The following is a 17,669-nucleotide window of genomic DNA, read 5'->3' as shown; positions in this document are numbered from 1 at the left end:
TTATATTTGAACCCAAAGCCTTGGTTCTTAGCTACAGCCCATGCGGCTACATTTATCACCATTTTTGTGTGAAATATTACAACCAAAGTTTTAACAAATTATTAAGATACATGAAATGTTCATTAAAATTTAAATGTCAAAATAGTAAAAAGGCTAAAAAAGATGAAAAGACCACTCATATTCCCCATCCCCACTTTCATAGTATTCAAAGGAATGCAAATTAAGGCAACCCTGAGTTAGCACACTGCAGCTCCTAAAATAGCAAAAATAACCAACGATGCTCAATGCTGCTAGATTGTTTTAAACTTGGTACATTGATTCATTATTAATTGTACTTTTAGATGGGAACAAACCTTTGGGCATTAAAACAACACTATAAATCAAGACCCCTTGAGATATTAACTTTTCAAATTCTACATTTAAGAGTTTGTTACAAATAGACAACTCAACAGAAAAAAAAACAGCATGAAGACGTTCGTTCCATCATTATCTATACTAGCAACAACAACAGAATGTTTAATATTAGGAAAATAAAGTAATGAAATATGGTTTAATAATGATTATGACATTTTATGCAAAAATTAAAATAATCGTTGAGGACCAGATATGTAACAACATGAAAAAAATGTTTAAAATCTACTGGTAAGTGAAAAATAGAATATAAAAGTGTATAAAACCAATAATTATTTAAAGAAATGTGTCTGCAGGTGACAAAGACCAGGAGATAACACATATATTGAAAACAATTATGTTAAGGTAGTGCATTGGGGTGCTTTTATGTGTATATTATGCTGCCCTTCCAAATCGAAGTGTTTAAAAAATGTAGATGGGGAGGGGTTTGGGGCCACTGTTCACCCCGTAAATCCTACATGAGGTTCTGAGATATCAGTGTTTGACTTACCAGCAAGCCATTCGTGATGTTATTTCTACTCTGATGGTGCTCTGGGCATTCGACTTTCCCGAATTGGAGCAATTCAGTGCTTGTCAGGTGCGAGTTTGGCATTGTGACCTTGTGCTAAGCCTGGTGTCAGATTGGTAACAAACGCTGCACTGTGGATCTCAAGGGACCTGGGGGGAAAGTGACTGCAAACGGACGCAGATGAAAACCCTCCAAGCTTTAAGTCAGAGGAGAGTCAATGGCTCTCTGGGATATTTATGGATTTTATCTGTTTCTCATTTTTTCCATTATTATTCCAAATATGTCTCCAGTTAAAATTAGGAGGGAGATAAACAAGTCTAATTTTTATGGTACCATCTGGTCACAGGCCAGTGTAGAAGCAGTTAAGCTCTTTATCGCTAATCTATGCTTAAGATTGACACTTTCTTCCTTTGAAAACATTTGATTTCCGAATGAGTAGTTTGCCCTGGACTTAGTTTCTAGGTCATAGGATATGACAGTTGCTGGGGCACCAAAATGGTCATTATCACTCGCTTTGGGTTTATATCATCAAAGCTGCTATTTTGTGTGTAAATGAGGTTTGTGTGCATGTAAAAGTCATCCACACAGAGAGGAAGCAATAATGAAATCATAGGAAAAACTCAGACTCAGTCAACCCATCACCAGTAATGGTATCTAGCCACACTCCCGGGGATTTCAAATGGGACCATATCCACACACATAAGGGATGAGCCATCGGGTCCAAATCTGGTTCCAGATAGAACTTAATCAATCAAAGCACTCAATCCTCGTCCGCCCAAATGTGGGTCTTTCCATCTTGCTTGCTTTATTCTGATGCTGTTATTTTATGAAACTGAAATCTTTGGAAGTAACAAACACTTTCATGTCTATTTTGTTCTTTTCTGAATGAGGAAGCGTAACCTTGAAGGCTATTGGACGACTTCTGCCGTTCATAGTCCACTGCCCATCGCCCACGTTCCTTGCTGTGTGGGTTCCACGGTATTTATTCCTCAGGTTTCCACAATCATCAAGGGCTCTGGATATGGAGACCCAGTGAGCAGCCCCAAGAGGAGGAGGAGGAAGAAAACACCGGGCAAACATCTAATTTCACCATCAGTGATCCGTTGGCCACTGACATTTGTATCCATGACTTACTTGCCAATCAGAGAATAAATGCTTTTAAATGCTAAATATTGTTATTCTAAAGAGTAGTTCTTAAATCTTGCTGTGTACTAAAATCCCCAAGACAGGGTGTAATAATGCCCTAGGGGGGAGAAAATTAGGTATTACATTTTTCACAGGCTCCCCAGGTGAGTCTGATGGGCACAGAAACTCACAGCGTCTCTTAAGTAAAGTAACTGTTAGGGGCAGTACAGCAGGGGTCGTTCGTCATGTTTATATCCCACCACCTGGAGCCTTGAAGCAGCTCAGCTATTCTTCATTGAATGAATGTCTGCAGGGAGAAGGAATGAATGAGCAAATGGGTAAATATACTGGGGGGCTTTGTCAATGGCACCCAGTCTTTGCTTAACCTGATTAGAAAGTTCACGATTTGCAGATTAGCCTAGCTCAGCCCAAACTGTGATTTCTGCCTTTGAAGTCTCAATTTGATTAAAACATGTTTAGCAAGGAACAATAACTTTCTGAAATGCCAGGGATTATGCAGCTCTGAGGAGCTCTGTGGGGAACAAGCAATTTGGGCAACTAAATTGGGTCTTTGTGAGCCTGGAAAGGCTGCTCTGCAAGCCTATATCGGGCCGAACATCTGACTCCTCTTAATTACATTCTGTCCTTGTTTCATTCCTTCTCATCTCTGGCTTCTGGGTCCTGAGTTTTCCCCTAACTGCCAGGGTTGGATGGTCTCAAAAATGAGGCTGAGCCTGTTCCCGCGGTGCGGTGGCCCAGGGCATGGACGCGTCTCCTTCTCCGTAGACAAATGGAACAAGTATAGGTCATTTTCCCACCCGCAGTCTCTGCTGCCATGTGATTTGGCCTGGCGTCATCTGTAGGGGACTAATGCTGTCCCTTCCGTGAAGGAGAAAGGCACACTGAGTCTGGATTCTCACTGATCGGCATTTAAACCGCAGCTTTGCCCCTTTCCAGATGAGAAAACCTGCCTTGGATGTCTATGAGGGTATAACAGATAAAGAAGCTGTACTGCAGAATGGTTAAAGCAATATAGAACTGGGATCTATGCCTAGGTCCCCGTCTCAAATCTGCCACTTACGAGCCTGGACACCTTGCTTAACCTACTCGTGGCTCAGTTTCCTCACCTGTAAGCAGGGATTAAAAATCATAACTCATGCCATTTAATCATTGCGAGGACTAAATGATTAATACATTTAAGGACCACGATTATTTGTGACCCATCATTATTCCTCCATAAGTGTTACCTATTATTATAAATGTCTATAAAAATCACAATAATGGGCCGGCCCGGTGGCTCAGGCGGTTAGAGCTCCCTGCTCCTAACTCCGAAGGCTGCCGGTTCGATTCCCACATGAGCCAGTGGGCTCTCAACCACAAGGTTGCCAGTTCCATTCCTCGAATCCCGCAAGGGATGGTGGGCTGTGCCCCCTGCAACTAAGATTGAACACGGCACCTTGAGCTGAGCTGCCGCTGACCTCCCGCTGCTGACCTCCCAGATTGCTCAGTTGGTTGGAGTGCGTCCTCTCAACCACAAGGTTGCTGGTTCGACTCCCACAAGGGATGATGGGCTGTGCCCCCTGCAACTAGAAAACAGCAACTGGACCTGGAGCTGAGCTGTGCCCTCCACAACTAAGACTGAAAGGACAACAACTTGAAGCTGAGCTGCACCCTCCACAACTAAGATTGAAAGGACAACAACTTGACTTGGAAAAAAGTCCTGGAAGTACACACTGTTCCCCAATAAAGTGTGTTCCCCTTCCCCAATAAAATCTTAAAAAAAAATAAAAAATCACAATGATAATGGTAGCTGTTGAAAGACTTCCATTTAGAGAAATACAAAACTGCCCCTTCCCCTCAAAGGGGTTCTCAGAGTCTCAGCACCTCCCCTCCCCCAAGTCCCCCATCCTTAATTTGGTGTTTATCTCTTTAAACGGGCCAAAGATACTGGTCGCAATAGGGTGGTGCTGAGTCATCTGAGGACACGGGGACCTATGTCACGAAGAACTGCTGGCCGGGGAAGTCAGCCGGTGATAGATTAGACATTCCCGAGGCAGGAGTGAGTCAGCTGGTGGTCTGTGTCTTGCTCCACCACGAGCCGAGATGGGGCAGTGGACAATCTCAGACTTCTTCAGTCTCATCGGCAACGTGGCGAATGCTCCGTTGAACAAATGCAGCCTCTGCTCTGTGGATGCCCAGGCTGGGCATCGCTGCCTGACTCGTCACCTGGCTCTCATCTCTCCCGAACCTCTCCTCTCCTCTCCTTCCCTTCTTTGCCTCCTCATTCCTCCTCCCTTTTCTTCCCTACCTCTTCCTCCTTCCCTCTCTTTCCTTCCTTTCTCATTATTCTTTTCTCTTTGTCTTGCTCGTGTCCCCTCCTCTTATCTCCTTCCTTCCTATTTCTTCCCCTCATATGTCGCTGCCCCTCTCGCCCTCCCCGTCCTCCTTACCCCTTCTTACTCTTCTTACTTCCTTTCTCATCTGAATCTTTTCCCGTCCCTTAGGAGAACTGGACAACGTACAGCTTGAAGTCTTCTCTACTCTCCTTTCTCCAGACAGTCTGAGACCAGGAGTTGTCAGACTTTTGCTAGAAAGGGCCAGATAGTCAATATTTGGGGCTTTGCAGGTCATGTGGTTTCCGTTGCAACCACTCCACTCTGCCACTGTCATGTGGAAGCAGCCACAGACAGTACCTGAATGAATGGATTTGGCTGTGTGTCAATAAAACTTTGTTTTCAAAAACAGAAAGTTGCTGGATTTGGGCCATGGCCAGAGTTTTGGCCATAGGCTGCCAATCCCCTAAGAAAACACTCTTCCTTGTTTACCCACTTGGTCACAAACCATAAGCTCAGTAATAACTTATGATGTGCTCCAGTTCTAAAAACCAGGAAATATATCACCTTGCTGGTTACATCCATCCCAGAGGATTTGTGTTAGAAAGAGCAAGTAAAACAGGGATACAGATTTCTCCTGCACACCAAGTAGATAAGGGAGGGATCTGCCACTGCCTTGCAGTGAATACAGGCTCAGAGGCTGGGAAACACTGTCAGATCAGACAGTGATCTAGTGATTAAAGCCTGTGTCTCTCTCTCCCTAGAGACAGCTAATGTCCTTTCTAAAGAAAATAGCACCCTTTTCATCAGAGAAGATAATTCCATTCATGGATTAAGCCCGGGAAAAGTACATTTGTCGTGTTTTCAAATCAATTCATTTGTTTATTCATTCATTCAACCACTTTTATTTGAGCACCTACTGTGTGCCAGGCTCAGCAGTGAGTCCTGGGGGAAGGAAAGGCAATGAGAACGGGCGTGACAGTGTATGCCCTCAAGGGACTGCCCTGCAGAAGGCCAGGCTGGGACATAAACACGTCAGCAATGAGTAGACATCTGATAAGTGCCAAGCACTTGGGCTACTGTCTGCATGTTCGTTCTTACACTCAATCCTTAAACCACTCTGATTTAAAGAGGAGGAAAACGGAACTCAGAAATTAATTTCCCCAAATCACACAGCTACGAAGGTACAGAACCTTCTGGGTTACCCCTTCACTTGTCCTGCTTTGGTAAATGCCACAAGAAAACTATAAGCATGGAGCGAAAGGAGTTTATAGTGTCTAAGGGTATCTAGTTTAGAAGCTGTCAGCTTTAAGGAAGGCTTCATGGAGGGGCCATGTGAGCTGAATGATGGGCCAGATGTCAAATCAAGAAATAGGGTTAGGAGAAGAGGGAAGAAGGAACGCCACTTTTAAAGGAGGTTCCATAGAAGACTCCATGTTTACCAGAAACAACTTCAGATAGTAGAATTTCAGATGCTTCAGAAAGTTGAAAAGGGAAAGCAGTTAGGAGTGAGGGGGCCTTCAGCAATTTCCACAACCCACGCTGCCAGACCATTCCTAAGTCGGCCGTAAGAAGATGGGCTACAAAGGTCGCTCACAAATGTATCCATCCTCGGAGGGGCAGCCTCAGCAGTCATGCGCACCCAAGCTGCAGGGGTGTCCAGCTCTCCTGAGACTCAGACGTCAGCCCAAACATATGAAGCGGGGAGGCTGACAAAGGCAGTGCCGAGGACATTAGCAACCCATCCAGTAGCTCAGAGCCATTGATGAGAGTCCTAATTAGGTACACAGACAACTTCTGTAATCACACAACACTCCAACACTCTCTACTCTGGCTGGCAGCATGGGATCCCACGCCACCGAAAGCCATCCTGTGTGCTTTGGGAAAAGAGCAGCCAACAAACAATGGAACCAGGGACATTAACGCTGACGCATTCGGAAGCAGGGAGTGGGTTTCTCTATGGACCCCCTTCAGTTTTCCTCCACTCCGAGATCTGTGAGCGTCGTTATCCTGGACTGGTGCTTTCCAAAGCTCAAGTCAATTGCATCAAGGTTCCTTATTAATACAAGAGCAAAGTGTGTGGTCTCTTCCGATGTTAAAATGACTGCTTGCAAAGTTGTAGGACAAAAGGAATGGACAGGTACCCAAAGTACCTATCCAACTGAAATGACACATGGTATCCTCCAACTATATGGTATCGATTTTATATGCCCCAATATAATATAACTGGGGTCTCTAGCTAATTTTAAAACTGGGAGAGCCCCAGCAAATTGCATTGAGTTGGTCACCTATTAATACAATATTAACAAAAAAGATACAAGTGTCATTACCTTTCAAATATGTCCCATATGATACCTATCATATTACCGTGTTTCCCCGAAAATAGGACCTAGCTGGACCATCAGCTCTAATGCATCTTTTGGAGCAAAACAATGCAAGACCCAGTCTTATTTTAATATAACTTTATATTAAAATAAGACTGGGTCTATAATATATACTATACTATACTATACTATACTATACTATACTATACTATAATAATATAATATAATACAATATAATATAATGCCGTGTCTTATATTAATTTTTGGTCCAAAAGCCACATTGGAGCTGATGGTCCGGCTGGGTCTTATTTTCAGGGAAACATGGTATACATCTAAATATGATGTAATTACAATGGGATATACCATGTTTCCCCGAAAATAAGACCTAACTGGAAAATAAGCCCTAGCATGATTTTTCACGATGACATCCCCTGAACATAAGCCCTAATGCATCTTTTGGAGCAAGAATTAATATAAGACCCAGTCTTATTTTGGGGGAAACACAGTACCATATAATTTATAAAAGTATATGATAAATACATATATTTAATTTTATTTGTTCAATGAACTCAGACTAGATACCAGGGACGAGTAATGTATTTCTGAGTTTAAAGATAAGCCAAAAACCATGAAAACTGAGCAAAGTACAAAATGGAAGTTTAAATGTGTCTCAATGCTAAAGCATATTACTTGTAGCTAAGGTGCTCGGGACGCTGGCGACCAAGCTTGGTCCCAGCAGCATAGTTTAATGGAAAGATGATCAGAACTGGAGTCACATGAATTTGGTTCAGCTCTTAACTCTATACAAATCTATTCAGGGTGTTGTCCATAGCCCAGCAATGTCAGCGTTACCTGGGAGCTTGTTGGAAATGCAGACGCTCAGGCTTCCCCTCCCCCACCCACTGAAACAACCCCCGGGTGATTCCCAGTCACATTCAAGTTTGAAAAGCCCTGGCGTAGCCCACTTAACCCAACCGAGCCTCATTTTCCTGCTCTGCAAAGTGGAGATAATGAGGTTGATTTCAGAATGTTGTGTGAAGTTACTAAGCTCATCTGTGATGTCCTTGGCATGGAGCTGGACCATTGAGCGTGGGCTCAGAAACAATCGTTCCCTTCCCTTTTTTCAGCATCACTTGCTTCTGAATAGTATTATTAGACAGTCTGTTCTCCTCAATACCTTTTTGCTGGCCTCTATACATCAAAAGGCATTTCCCCCTATGATCTCCCTTCTATCTCTTCAAATCCCAGAATCACATCAAAAAATTACAAAATCCATGAGATCAGTGGGACCTATGAGATCTGCTGTTCAACCCCCCGCTTTGGATGCCATTTTTTAGGTCCCAGACTTACTCATTTTTTATGTTCCCACTCAAGCGCCACCTTTCAGGTGCCAGGGAGATACCAAGTACTCAGTAGGTATTTGCTGGTTGAGTTCATGAATGAGGCTCTATGAACACTGGCCTCGTCTATTCTTGGTCTAAATATCACTGCACTTGTTTTCTTTGTGACTTTTGCAGTCCTTTTATTCTATTTAAAAATAGAAAATTAGTATATCTCATATTTCTCCTTGAGTACTCGCTCCCCTGCCCAAGACTTCTAAGAATGTACGTGTATATATTAATTTTTATAAATATGAATTCTTATTAACATGTTCATATTTTCAGATTGGATATTTTAAGTTTATACATGACCAGCCAACTGGACTGTAAGTTCCTTGAAGGAAAGAAGAAAAAGACTGTGACATCCCCTTTTTGGAACATCACTGCCTAGGAAGGTATATGTGTCAGTAAATGTTAGATATTCCTGACCAAGGCTGAAAAGTATTGTGTGTTATTACTAAACTACTGAGAGCAATGATCCCCATGGCACACACCACTATTCCAGAAAGGACACGATTATACAGGAAAAGGAAGGTAGGCTTTTATAAGGATCCTGTCCATCTCTTTAGGCAGATCAATAGCCCCTTTTCTAGGGAAGTGCCTGGAGGGCTTCACGTAAGAGGTTCCCCCAATAACAAAAAAAAATGCCTGGAGGGCTGCACGTAAGAGGTTCCCCCAATAACCAAATACTCCCCTTAAAGGTTATATTTACACAGCTCATTCGGAACTCTTTTTTTTTTTTAATACTTTTGACACTCATTAGACTTGTAATCATCCACCGAAGCTACTCTATAACAAGAGACAAACACTCCATTCTAGAGGATGAATAATAATTAGGTACGGCTCCACACTGTGCTCTTCACAGGTCTAATTTTAGAGCACAATTAATCCTGCTGGAGCTGCATAAGATAAGTGAAATATTTATGCAGCTGTTAATTCGTGTATTTACTCCTAGAGAGACATTCAGATTTGGACATGACTTTCCGGGAAGATGATGTTAAGATGCCCCCTGGAGCAACATCATTTTCTCTCCGATGTCTTTGCCTCCAGATGGTCTCCAAAGAGGAAGCCAAGAAGACACATTTCCAACCCCAACAGTCTGACCAGAAAAGCAATGGGCCAGGACAGACAATAGCCATAAGAATTTAGATGCTCTGCTAGTACAAGGAACACATCTCTGGCCTATCTGGATGCCTTTACTTTTTATTTTTTCTTTGCCACAAAGCGGAAATTTTCTGTTCAGCACCACGAAGACTGTTTCCATGATACAGCTTGACCATATTATCGCCAATACAACACTAAATAAGGTGGTGACGGTGATGGTGATGGTGATGATGGTGATGGTGATGATGATGGTGGTGATGCTGATGATGGTGATGATGATCGTGGTGATGGTGATGATGATCATGGTGATGATGATGGTGATGATGGTGATGATGGTGGTGATAATGGTGGTGATGATGATGATGATGATGATGATGATGATGATGGTGATGGTGATGGTGATGGTGATGATGGTGATGATGATCGCGATGATGATGATGGTGATGGTGGTGATGATACTGTTGATGGTGTTGGTGATGATGATGGTAACAGCTAGCATTTATTAATATTAAACCATTTCTATTTCCAGGTACTGTGCTGAGCTAACATCCTTACATGCGTTCTCTCATTCCATCCTCACACCAACCTTATCGGGTGAATATTTTTGTACTCAGTCACAGATGAGGCTACGAAAATCACCTCTTTTAAAGAAGTATTTATAAATGGGATAATACATTTAGTTCAGATATGCACTAAAGCACTCCTTCTTAAAGGGTCTATAAATCTCAAGTGTCTAATTAGCCAATTTTGACAGACATCTTAGAGAATGAAATGTTACAAGAGTCTCACATAATTGATCCCCTTCCAGAGTAAGGCCTCTTAAGTAGAGGCTTTGCCCCTTACTAGCTAGGGGACTCACAAGCCCTCTGAGCTTCAGTTTTCTCCTCCATGAAATGGGTATAAGTGATAGTTCACTTCATATGGTTGCTCTAAGTATTAAATTAAAGAACATGTGTAATGTATTCAGTTTGGTAATTGACATATCCTATTACCTAAATATATTGCTGTTTCATAACAGATGCTGCAAAAATGACAGTAATGGTAGGGAAGAGTAGAGTTAGAAGTCAGTATTCAACAGCCACCATCATGCTTTAAAGTTTCCTGTCAAATGAAATACATCCCAACACCAACCATTCATCCATGTGTGTATTTATTCATGCAATCCTTCATGGACCAGTTCTCTGTTATGCTTAGGATTCTGTGGTGTTTACTGCAGGACACAAGACTCTCATGTACTGAACAGTTCAGCCCATGTAGGGTAGCTTAGGCAACCACTCTGGGAGATGGAACAATAAGCTCCAATTCTTCACCCCTCTCGGTGTCCACACCCTTGTCACATAACTCCCAGACTCCTCCCATAAAAGGTAGAGTGCACCTCCGATCCCTGGACCTTTGGCTTGACCATCTGACTTGCTTTAGATAGAAGTTAGTGGATGCGAACATGACAAAGCCGAGATGTGAAATGGACATGTGTAGTTAGGTGTTCCTTTTAGCGCCTGAGACACAGCCAAGACAAGAGCTTCTCCTATGTGGCTGCTGCCTTTGGAGACTGAAACCCAGAACACACACATGCGGAATGGAGAGCACACAGCTGATCCATGGGGATCCGTTACAGAGGGAGTAGAGCCACACCAGCCACCACAGCCCGAGGCAGGGCTTCTCCACTCAGCCTGCACCCGTGAGCCAAACAAATGTATGCCTCTAAGATTTCACACCATCGCTGACCGACACAGCCACAGAGCTCTATTACACAGCGGAGAACACGACTCGTGATCTGAGGACAGTGCAAATGCCCAATAGGAAAGTCACGGAATCAGAGGTCCTTCTTTGGGAGTCAAACGCAAAACACATTTAGATTTCTTGAGGGCACTGAGAGAATCTAGGGTTCAGTTCTGGGAGTAGAAAAAGGAGGAGAAGCTACAAGGGATTGTGTACTTTGTTTAAATTCACAGCAACCCTCTGTGCAGACCACTGCCCATTCCAATACTGCATCTGGCCATAGTGGTTGCCAGATTTTCCTCCCCAGGCTCTAGACAGGCCTAGCACATTCTGTTACCACTCTGAAGGCAGCCTCCACTGGTTTTGAGTGCAGCTCGTGCCCTCTGCCCTGAGTTTCTGTATCCTACTCACACTTACTCAAGTTTTCAGCATGAACCTGCCATCTCTGCGGGTTTCGCTTTTCCTATCTCAGTGCTGGCAATTCAGAGGGAGACCAACTTGCCCCTTGAGCAGGACTCTACAAACAATGCGTTGGACCTCCAGGTGATGGTGAGATCACCAACCAGGAAGTGAGAGCAGGACAGACAGAAGGAAATGCTGCTGGAGACAATGTCAGTCCAATTAGCTCTACTGTCCCATAAATGCCACAATGCCATTAGACGGTAAGCCACATGTGGGTGGAAACTGTTTGTAGATACATTTTTTTGCATGATAGAAAGTCAAGGGGTGGACTATAGTGAAAAACCCATGAGATTTCTGCTCACTATTCCTTTTCTGGAAGTTGCCTCTTTCATTCCTTCACAGGATAATAACAGAAGCTGCTGTGTTAGTACAACACAACCTCACCCTTTATTCACTCCTGATGGGTCCAGGAAAGAGCCCTTGACCCAAAATTCACCAGGAATGCTTCCTCCGGAATTTGAAATTTGTAGAGTTTAGAGATGAGGGACTTATGTCAGGCTGGTGAGTAATGTCACTGCTCTGGAGCAGAGTCTCTCAGCTACAGCATCACAGCATCACTAATATTTGGGGTCGGATCATTCTGTGTTTGCGATATGGGGGGCTGTCCTGGGCACAGCCAGCAAGCATCCCAGACCCCTGGCCTCTGCCCACTAGATGCCAGTAGCAAACAGCTTTCCAGGTCTTAACAATAAAAAATATCTCCAGACATAGCCAAGTGTCCCCTAGGAAGCAAATCCCCTTCCTGCTGGGAACCACTGCTTTTGAGAGAAGACCTGTGAATTCCTGCTGTGAGGCCCCAGGACTGCCAGGGTTCCCATTTCTTTCTCTAAATCTATTTGTTCAACTCTTTCCTAAATTCACTGAGATGGACACTTCTGCAGGCTTAAAATAAATTCCTTTAAAAAATTCAGTTGTCTATAATTGGTTTCCATTATAAGCAACCTAAAGAACCATGGTATCATGTGACAGGCACTCAATGAATTCTTCTAGGGAACAAATTCATCACACAGAGGTCCACTGGAAGGAAAGCCAATGAGGAAACAGAGAGAGTGCGAGGCCCTCAACTCCCCCCAAAGTACGAGGTAACCCAAGGTCTTACCGTCACCCACAAACTGGAGCAGGGCCAGGTCAATCTGCCTCTTCCAGGGGGAGCCCTTCTGGAGGGCAATTCCATAACCAGTGGTGGCAAAGATGTACCCACTGCCAATGGTCACCAGCTTGCATCCTTCATCCCGCCCGGCCTTGTAATTCAAGACCGCCGCATCGTAGATGAAAGCGTCCAGTTTCCTGCAATGACAAGAAACCAGGAAGTCACGGGGATGGTGGGGTCCCATCTTGGGGCCCAGCTCCCGAGGCCGGATCCAGTATCACATACTTTCACACTGAAAATGATGACTCATGGCCGCTTCATCCGGTCGTCATAAAAGGATCTATTTTTAATGAGGAGATAAAAGCCAGAACCTTTTCTCTCCAAGGTACAAGAGGCAGCTAAATAAAGACATGAGGAATCCTTATGCCCAAGTGAGTAAACAGGCGAGTTTGCTGGTTTGTTAAGTGTTGCCCTTAACACTCCCAACAGCGAGGGCAGCGGCTGATTTAGAGCAAAGTCAACTAGTTAAGGGGCAGGAGACTTTGGTGGGGCCGGTGGGAAGGAGAGAGGGACTGGCGAGGAATGATGGTTCTTCCTCCCAAAAGAAACATGCGTACTGTGCATTTATATTACAAAAATTCTTACAGAATAATTTTTAGAAACCCAAATAATATAGAAAAATACTAAGAATACCACCAAAATTAAAAATGCCCATAATTCCATAATTCAGAGGCAACCACACACACACTCATCTTTTAAAGCGTTGTAAAGGCAAGATCATAAGTAGTTTGGGTTTTGTGGGCCATATGGTCTCTGTTGCAGGGACTCAACTTTGCCATTGTAACATAATATGGTCTGAACTGTGTCGCCCTCCATCAAATTTATATGTTGAAGTCCTAACCCCGGGAACCTCAGTCTGACCTGATTTGGAGATGAGGTCATTGCAGATGTAATTAAGTAAGATGAGGTCACACTGGAATAGGTGGGCCCGTAACCCAACATGACTGGCGCCTTCATAAATGGGGAAATGTGGGCGCAGATGCGAAGGCTGGAGGGAGCCGGCCACAAGCCAGGAGCCATCAGGAGCTACGAGAGAGGCTGGAACAGACCCTTCCTTCCCGCCTTCAGAGACAGCACGGCCCTGCCGACACCTTAACCTCGGACTTCCAGGCTCCAGGACTGTGACACACAAATTCCTGTGGTTTAAGCTTCTTGGTTTGTGGTACTTTGTTAGGGCAGCCCTAGGAAAGCCGCCATAGTTAATACATAAGTGAACGAACTCATCTCTGCTCCAGTAAAAGGCTTTTGACAGATTGGCCCGTGGGCCGTTGTTTCTCAGCCCTTGTTTTAACTCCCCAAATATGATGAAACCGTACAAGATATCACAAACTGCTTTCTTTTCTCATTTCACACCACACGTAGTGAACATATTTCCTGTCAACAAATATAGCACTTTTTTTCTTTTTTGATACTTTATGTTTATTAAGTTATAGGTTATGCGAAAGGAAGTACTAGGTAAGTTTTCACGTATGTTACAGCCTTGAAATCACCACGTAGATCAAGGTAAAAGACACTATTGTCAACTCAGAAGGGGTACGACTCTCCTAGTCAGCACCCCCAAAAGGTGAGTGCCACGTACCCCCTCAATAGCATGGCTGTGCTATGCTATTCTGTAGATCCCCATTGTGGGAATGCAGATTGTTTCCAATTTTTAAAGTCACTTAACAAGGCTGAAATGATCGCCTCTGAACATGGAGATGGATGTCTCAACTCTAAAGAAGGTTGGAAGATGAAGTTGGATATTACTCAACTTCCTGACACTTTCTCAACTTTACTGCCTTTCTTTAACAAGAACACATAAAACAGTGAAGCAAAGCAAACTAAAAGTGGCAGGGAGAGGATGCAAACTTCTGCATCCCGTCAGAAACAGCCCCTCGGGGAACAAAACTCTTTGGAAGGTTTACGGGTTACGTTCTTCATTTTAATTTTGTGTTTGTTTCTGTAATGGTGAGAGGTGGGGCAAGACTGCAAGGCTGGTCTCGCCAACAGAGAGACTCTGAAGCTTTTATGCCAAGGCTGTAGGGCTGGTGATGGGGTTTTATACTCTGAGAGTATTAAAAGGGGATCAGGTCACCCCCGCAGAAGAGGAAGAAAACAGTGGTGAAAGCCAACCAGAGCTGACAAACCAAGAAATAACAGTCTTTCCGCACTGCCAGCAATGCTGAGACCCGTGGAAATATGGCATGGAGACTTTTCAAAGGTTTGTGTTTGATGGCAGGAAGGCATGTGTCAGAAGCAGTGCAGGAGCAGGTTAAAGGAATCTGAGCTCTAGTCTCGGTTTGGATGATGGTGTGACCTTGGGAAAGTCACTTCCTTCTTTTGGATTACTGGCTCGACATCTGTGAGGTGAGGAAGTCTGTGTGGATCTGCTGAGATACTCGTCCAGCTGTGGCTTCGTATGATTCTATAAGCCAATAGTCACCTTCTGTCACTTGCCATAGGGAAACTGAGGCTCTGGATAGCACGTATATCCTGAGGACTTCAGGCCATGGGCGGCATTTGTCCTCTTGATGAATGAAGCCAGGGTGCCTGCCATGTCGATACTTCACATATCAAAGTTGCCATGGAGATGCTGAGACCCTGGGTTTTAGTAAGACTTTCTAAGCCTCACGCAACTCTTTTCTCTCAAGTCCTCAAAAAATAAACAAAAATACACACATGTGTGTGCACACGGGGACGTCTGAATGTGAAGGCTATAGGTTGGTATTCACAAGGTGAAACTTCTCCCCATCCTGTTAACCCATTACACATGGATGCATTTCTAGGGCGGAAACCTAGAACTGTACCTGGCAACCACCTAACAGGCATCCAACAGTGGTTTAAATGGTTAAGCATGGATTTCTGCAAATCATTACCATATTTCATGACGAGTCTTTTCTCAATTGAAAGAAAAAATATTCCCATTGATAAAAAGGAAAAAAGAAATCGCTGACGTCCTTGAGTGGGCTTTGTGATTAAAGACTCTGAGCAAGGGACGAATAGTACCGCCCTTCGAGGGCTGCTGGGAATAAAGCGACGTTATGTAAGTACGTGTACACAGCATCTGGCGTGCAGCGAACGCTCAAGACACAGGTGTGTGCACCCGAATTCAGACGTTACAGCAAAGCAGCTTACAATGTATATGCTTCTGAGACAAGTCCAACCCTGAACACTTCACATGCATTATCTCATGTCACTGACTCCTTCTAACTGTGCACCAATTGACATACGACCGCCATTGGGAGCTGGGACACTGAGTCACTGAGAGGTAAAATGACTCTCCACCACCACCCAGCTTAGAAGTGTTGGAGCAACATTTGAACTGATGCAGTCTGATGCCCAAGGCCATGGAATACCCTCTACGACCACAGGATCCATAAGACTTGTAGAATAACCACAGGCAGCTCTATGACTTAGGAAATTCAGCCTGGCGGGGGGGCGGGGGGTGGAAGGGTGGCAGCTATAAATCAAACCCAATGTTATAAAGAAAATAAAAAGAAGCGAGGATGAGACCAGAATAGTCAGAATTTAAAAAGATTTGGTGGGTTGTTCAGCTTCACATGTCTCTTTTCCAACAGATGCTTAACAGTGTAAGGTCTGGAGTCCCCCCCACAGAAAACGTCTCTGGCCCCTAGCACCTCTTACCCCGTTTCTTCAGTAGACATTTAGGCACAGATGGCCATAGCTTCTTGCTGGAGGTTAAAGGGTAAGAAAGAGAAAAAAGTCACCTGAAACTGAAGCCCAATTTAGACCAAAAGCACTTGGGGGACTGCAGTTGCGATTGCTGGAGACAAGTGACATGTTAGGCCGCTGCGTGGTAATTGGCAGCTCTGGGTTTGGAATGTCACCGAGATTAAAGGCAAGCACTGGGGGAAAAGAGGCCCTCAGAAGTCAGAGCAGTCAGTTGGAAGCTTAAGGGAGCACAGGGAAGGAAGCCAGCTATTCTTTCATGCTGGTGTTTTCTTCTGCTGCTTTTCAAGAGGAAGTTTTCTTTGTCCCCACCTTCTCAGCGCCTGCTGAGGTCCCGTGGTGGTCACCTAAGTGCTTCTCCCACTGGGCAGAGGACGAGGCTACAAGGACAGGATCTGAGAACTGTGATGGGTACAGAGCCCTGACCCAGCCCAGCTCAACATCCTACAGATGGGGGATCTCTTCTCCAAACATTTGTGACAAGTGAAATGACAACAGGAGGGCTGAGACAGGACCAGAGCCAGGCCGCATGACACACGCACCCCCCCGCCAGGCGTCACAGAGGCTGTGTGGGTGTCATCACCCTCTCGCTGACACCTGCAGTCCTCAAGGAAAACATGATTAAAAATGATAGTAATTCAGAATGAGAGGGGGAAATAAGACCTCCTTTCTGCAAATTTGCAGAGAAGCAAAGTAAGGAAGACTGTCACGTGTGCCCCACGCTACTTTAGCCTGGCGGCTTCCTGCCAGATTTTTCGACAGCTTTGAAGAGCTGCTATAGCTTTGCTGGAGTGTGTAGGTCTGATCCCGTTCCTTTAGTCGCTCTCTCTGGAACCTACATCATGGCCTGAAAAGTCACTCCTAACCCCAAGGCTGTCAACAACTCTGACTCCCGGCCACAAAGGAAGACCGTGGTCCCCTCTGACGATGGGGACTTGTACTGACTGTCCAGGGCTTGCCATTTCCTAAGCCAGAATTTCTGGTTTTAGCTTATCATCTCCTAATGCATGTTTTCAGATGCTCTCTGGGGTCTTAGCACATTTACGGCTAATTACATAGTTAAAGTTAATTATTTATTATTTACATTTGAGAAGCCTTTAAGAAGACATTGACTTTTCCTGATGAATAAACGAAATGTGTGTGTGTGTGTGTGTGCGCGCGCGCATGTGTTTTGGAGGTCTAAAGTGTTACTGAAAATTAAAACATCTCTTTGATGATAACTGTAATTTTTTTTTTTTTTTTTTTTTTTAGGTCACATCAAAGCCTTGCTATAGAAAGAGAAACATGTCACCCAGCTTAGGCCAGTGAGCATGTTTGGGCAACTGGGGTGCAGGGGATGGGTTCAGCTACACCTCTGCCAGCCCTATGAACGAGGCCTGTGAGCTATGGTGTTCTCATGTGTAAGACGGGGAAATAACAGCTCTCTCGTGGTGCTGCCTATTAGATGGATGAAAAAGGAAGTGAATGTAGACGGGAAGTTTTGTA

At 44.3% G+C, this 17,669-nt stretch overlaps 1 protein-coding gene across 1 annotated transcript in view; it reads right to left on the bottom strand.

Annotated features, from left to right (window-relative positions):
• Positions 1–17,669, bottom strand: part of GRIN2A (glutamate ionotropic receptor NMDA type subunit 2A) — a 350,699-nt gene that overhangs the window by 20,011 nt on the left and 313,019 nt on the right. Inside the window, exon 12 of the mRNA XM_074322871.2 lies at positions 12,465–12,652. Coding sequence (XP_074178972.2) covers positions 12,465–12,652 — 188 coding nt within the window. The remainder of the gene's footprint in view (positions 1–12,464; positions 12,653–17,669) is intronic.

Source organism: Rhinolophus sinicus, chromosome 10, assembly GCF_057876585.1.
Source record: "Rhinolophus sinicus isolate RSI-liver-muscle chromosome 10, RSI-T2T, whole genome shotgun sequence".
Taxonomy (NCBI): Eukaryota; Metazoa; Chordata; class Mammalia; order Chiroptera; family Rhinolophidae; genus Rhinolophus; species Rhinolophus sinicus.
This window is presented reverse-complemented; position numbering and strand designations above follow the sequence as displayed.